Source organism: Apteryx rowi, unplaced genomic scaffold, assembly GCF_003343035.1.
Source record: "Apteryx rowi isolate R43461 unplaced genomic scaffold, aptRow1 scaffold_85, whole genome shotgun sequence".
NCBI lineage: Eukaryota > Metazoa > Chordata > Aves > Apterygiformes > Apterygidae > Apteryx > Apteryx rowi.
This window is the reverse complement of record NW_020451149.1, coordinates 707137-712470: the sequence shown is the minus strand read 5'-3', so window position 1 is coordinate 712470 and position 5334 is coordinate 707137. Positions and strand designations below refer to the sequence as shown.

The window sequence follows — 5334 nt, the reverse complement described above, 5'->3', positions numbered from 1 at the left end:
AACCCAGAGTCCAGCAGTTGGTTCACTGAGAGTTAAGCCACATCTCGAAGGAATATTGCCACTCTGTGCACACATTCTTTCTTGCATCATAACAACAAGTCTATTTTTCTTTCACATCAGTAATCTTTGTGAGGCAGATTACTTACTACTTGAGAAAAAAATTTGTCTGTTATGTCTGGATGGCCATCTACAGTGCAATCAAACTGCCATGCAATCACAGCAATCTGTATTTTTACAATCATCGTTTTGTGACAAGATCAAGGTTTTATCTCAAAGATCATTATTTATGTTCAGGAAAGATTAGCTTAAATCAAAGTATGTGCAGAGAAGAACTCTGAAGGTGATTAGAAGATTAAAGTATTTATATTCTGCAAAGAGATAAAAGGAATTTGTTGAGAAGGGCTATGGGGGGCTTTTTACAGATGCATTATTGGGGAGGGAAAGAAAGAACCATTTATGCAGCAGGTTTACAGAAGAAAAATATCAGGAGATTTTTAATTAATTTYGGTCAAAGGTAGATTAGAAATTAGAAGAGCTTTTCTAAGTATCCAAGGACCAACGTTGCTACAAGGTTCTTTCTAACAGCAGATGTGAGGGCAGGGTACTTAAATCTTTTTAAGACGTTAATCTTTAACATGTTAATCTTCTGTGTCAGCGCTGTCRCTGGCTGTCTGCAGAGACAAGAGTTAGAATCCAAAACTGCAATTTTGGATATAGCATACAGAGTCTCACAAAACTACATCTATCATTCATTAGCACCTCCTGCAATATGAATATGTGCTCCCAGTACCAACATGTGCTGTTGGCAACATAAACTAAGCAAAAACACCTGCCTTATTTCAGTTAAATCTGAATTAAATATTGCTTTGATCCAAATACTGGAGTGGAAACTCAGAATCTTTTTCAATATATTTGGAAGAAAAATCTTCTTGCAGGAAACRCTTTTTCAATTATTTGTAAACATACGGTCTTAATGGCAAATCCGGTTTTTGTTCTGTTTTCTTTTTTCATTTGCTAAGTAGTCAGGCAGTCCTTAAATAGCCTATCATGCTACACAGCTGAGAAGTCATCTCTGAAATTTGTTTGGAGACCTACAATGTTAGTTTTCAACAATTATGTCAGGATGTTTTGCATACATAAGAGCCAAAATTGTGTCTGTGTTCAGATGGAGAAAGGGCATTTTTCATTTTGAAAAGAAGATAGTATTCAAATATGTTATTTAAATGGCAAGTATATTTTAGCAAAATATTTGTATTACTGAAAGTGAATTTAAAATCTAGATTATTTCCATGTAAAAAACAGACATAGCAATTCAGAATATKGCATASAGTCATACAGAACTGCATTTATTGTACATTTTCATTTACTTTTCAGCCCCTGGTACACTATGAATAAACCCTCACAATAGTATGCAGGTGGCAAAACCCTGAACACAYTTCACCCTGCTTGACGTGTTAGAGAGATTTCTTACACATTTTCTTTCCATTTTATATCTGAAAAGTTGAACTGATGGCTACTAAAAGTCTTCCATATGGAAGAGTCTACAGTATTATAYAGAGTATTATATACAATATAGCTTGTATATTATATAGAGAGTATATATTATAGAGAGAGTATTATATATAATACTACAGAGTCTATAGTATMATAATAGACATGTTTGGTGACAAAGCCAGAATTACTACGACTCTGCTGTTTTAAAGTTAACTATCTATTTAATATACATAAGACCAAAAAAGCTCAGTTTTTAAACACTGAAATCCTACATCATTTGTTTCACTTCATTGAACATGCTGTCTCTAAGCAAGTAGTTGATATTGGGGAACTCTGTTTTTTCTTACTCCCCCCCCCCTTTTTTTTTTTTTACTTTCAGTAAGAATCTCCTTTGGTTAATATTTCTTTTCTTTGAAAACTACACCCTCTTAAACTAGACAAAACTGTACTTCATAGCCCTGTAGAATGAAACTCACAGATGATTTGGTATAGCCACCAGTTCAGTGAAGGCCAAATCCCTGGTGTTGCTGAACCTGTGCAGGTGTTTCCCACTGACCAAGGTAAGGCTGGAGTTTGCACAGGATATTGCTCTAAATGACTCTGCAGTCAAAACGCAGTGTAAAATTTTGCYATAAAATGCCAGAGTTTACTAGTGTTGTGACAGGCTGTTGAGTCCAGCATTTTTCTTTCACAAGCTGACAATCTGTGCATGGATAGAAGTGAGAATAGAAAAAGCAAGAGTAAAACTACGAATACCCTGACCTTGGAGACACTTAAAGGCCAATAGCATTTCGATGCAGCTTTGGCTTGTTTGCAGAGATGTCTCTGTTTTCTTTACTGATGCCGTTTGTTGGGTGAACTGTAATGCAGATATTGTAATGAATTACCACAGGCACAATACAGTGAGATTAATTTACGAACATATAGAACAGGACAAAAATCAGACTCTCTTTCAGTGGAAAAAAGAAGTTTTTTCTTTTTTGATTCTTTTTGGCTGAACATTTGTTTAATTTGCACTGACGGGAAGTCACTCAAAACTATTCTAAAATAAGCTTGCACAGATAGGTATGGTGTGTAATTCATCTCCAAGGAGATGCATCCATCCATAGACACAAGAGAAGCTTGTTCTACTAATCTTTCCACATCCTGTCTCTTGGGCAGACCAGTCAGCATGGGGCAGTTCTGGGCAATCCTTTTCTACTGCTTTCAGGACTGTTCCTCCGCAAAGCCCAAATGTTGCCCTTGGCTCTCTTACAGAGCAGAACACTATCCTGAGGAACCCTGGATCAATATGCTCATTTGAAATGTGTGACACATAACAGTTTGACTGGTTGTTAGGTTTTAATTACAGGCATATATGAGGTAAGCCTTGCTTCTGCCTTTTCCAAAGATCAGCTAACTCTACTCCATCTATATTCCTAGCCTTTCATTACTCAAATGGCTTTCAGAGAAAGAGCACTGAAGATCACACATGCATTGATGTTTATACTAGAGGGAATACATGGAACGCTCTTTGAAAATCTGAGAAAATATGACCTTTGGTGGAATAGTTCCAGTTGCTAGATAATCCTGACAGATACCTGTGTAGAATCTTGTTAATTATCATCTTCACCCACTTAGCCTGGGGATCTAAACAGATCTGCTGGCTGTTCTTCAGTGTTGCTCTGCAACGGAATGAACATTTCACTTTAATTAACATTGGTACCTGAGGAGATCAGAGGAGAATGCAGACAGGCAAAGGGTTTTATGCTCAAGGGCTGTCAACTTTTCAGCATTCATAAGACACACCTTCTATTGCCTGCTGCCTTTACTTACATGATTTCCACTGTGTGGCAGTGTGGGCCTTTAGGAATGATTTCTACGTTGGCCAGGTGCTTTGGCGACATTAATCCTTTGGCAGTCTGGATGCAGTGACACCGCAGCTCTGCTGCCAGCATCATCTCTGTGAGGAAAGGAGAGGGAAGCTCATCACGTCTGGAACTCAACCAAACTAATGGTAAAAAAATTGAGTAAAGCATGCAGAAGGGATAAAAAGTTGATGCTTCAATGTGTAAGTCAATTGCTAACTATTTATAGGTTTGAGGTAGTACCTTCACTGAGGGAGAACAGTGTATCTGAGATCTGCAGATTTTGTGCACTTAACAGTTTTAGGCTACACTTACAATCACAATTATCGCAGCATCCCACAACATCCAGTGCAATGAAAGAGTACCAGAATTATCAGAGGTGTGGGAGACCTATCTTATGAGAAGAAGAAAAAGCCAGCTGAAGAGCCAGACAACTACTCTCCATGAATACAGCCCGGAGGTGAAATYTGTTTTGGCTAGAAGTCAACACTGGTACTTGGTGTAAAAGAGCCRTGAATATATTCAGCTTAGGAGCTTGATCAAGATGCTAGAAAAAGGTGTGGGGGCCTTTGARGAAGCCACTCTGTGTAAGTACAAGGAGCAAGAAACCTAACAAGCTTTGGGATGGAGTTTGATCAGGTTATACCACATATTGTACAACATGCAAGACCAAGGACTGGATTTGCTGTTGCCTCACAGCCCTTCCAGACCCACATTTCCCTAGCGAAGCAAAAAAGTTTTATCCCAGTTTTAGAGACTGAGCAGAGAGGTGAAGTAAGTTATCTAAGATTACAAACCATGAAGTCCAGGGCTTTGCCAGCTCCACCCACTACAGACACTGGAATCTTTCTGGTTTCAAGTCAGTATATCACACATTAAAATGTACAATCACAACATTTCTCTGTTGTTCCTACAAAGACAACCTGCATCTTCAGCTTGAAATTCCTGATATTTRAACGATGGAATATATTTGAAAGGGGACATTCACTACTGTTTAAGGCAGCAGCATCAAGCAGCAAAGATAAGGTCCAGATAACTGGATGCAGGAGACACAGAGGTTATTATTAAAATGAGTAAAGCCCCAGGAGCTGAAATCCCAGGCTGTTCATCAGTCCTCTCTTACTGTGGATAGTCTTTACATCCCTTAATACCAAACTGCAACTGCACAGCCCAGGACTCTGGGCCATGTCCAACATTTACTCCCTTTAGATGACAGGCTTTGGAGAAGTGGAATATGGATCAAACAAGTAAAGCAAACCCTTTTTCCTCACCCTGTGCTAGTTTTTATATCTCGATGTGATCGTCCACCCRTTTCCCCTCTTTATTCATTTTCTGTCCAGCTAAAACTGCTGATGGTTCTTTTGGCTGAGCAACACCTCCCTCCCTACTTGACAGAAAGCAGAAAGGAATGCACCTGAAAGTCAAGCACTGGGAAGCACAGAGTGTCACAGAATAGCAGCATCGCCCTRTCTAAACTTTAGAATATCCCTTCTGCAGACTCTACAGAGGAAAATAAGATTCCCAAAGGATGTGCCAGCCTTTCACTGCAGGGGAGTATGAAACAGTGTCCTGTTCTCCAGTTCTCTGTTTTTGAGATTGGCCATAGCATATCCCAGCTCTGTTCTGTCCCAGGAGAGACTGCACGTGTGTGTCATCCCAACATGAAGCTAGGATGCAGCTGGAGCATACATCCACATGGTGCAGAAGCTTGGAAGCATTATGGACTCCTAAACTTGGCATACTTTCTGCCCACAAGATATTTCTGGGACTTTCCCAGCAGACTTTGGTTTTGTTTACCCTGATGCTTCTCAGGAAAGAGCTCTRACAGATTAACTCAAAACTGAGCTAAATATTCCAAGCTCCCATCTGCAGGGGCTGTTATCACAAAAGCACCCTGAAAAGTGATAGCGATGCAACATGCCACAGTTATTGCGGGCTATCCCATTTCAGGCCCTGCTTCTAATCTCATTTTGATCAGAGTTATGTAAGGGAC

At 39.4% G+C, this 5334-nt stretch overlaps 1 protein-coding gene across 1 annotated transcript; it reads right to left on the bottom strand.

The window, feature by feature from the left end:
- Positions 1 to 526: 526 nt before the first annotated feature.
- On the bottom strand, positions 527 to 3434 carry LOC112977599 (platelet factor 4-like). Its single transcript, XM_026090107.1, has 3 exons — positions 3310 to 3434; positions 3075 to 3158; positions 527 to 671 (listed from the first exon to the last, which is right to left on the bottom strand). Exons 1-3 carry the CDS (start codon positions 3432 to 3434, stop codon positions 527 to 529), a joined length of 354 nt encoding a protein of 117 aa, XP_025945892.1.
- Between the last annotated feature and the right edge of the window lie 1900 nt (positions 3435 to 5334).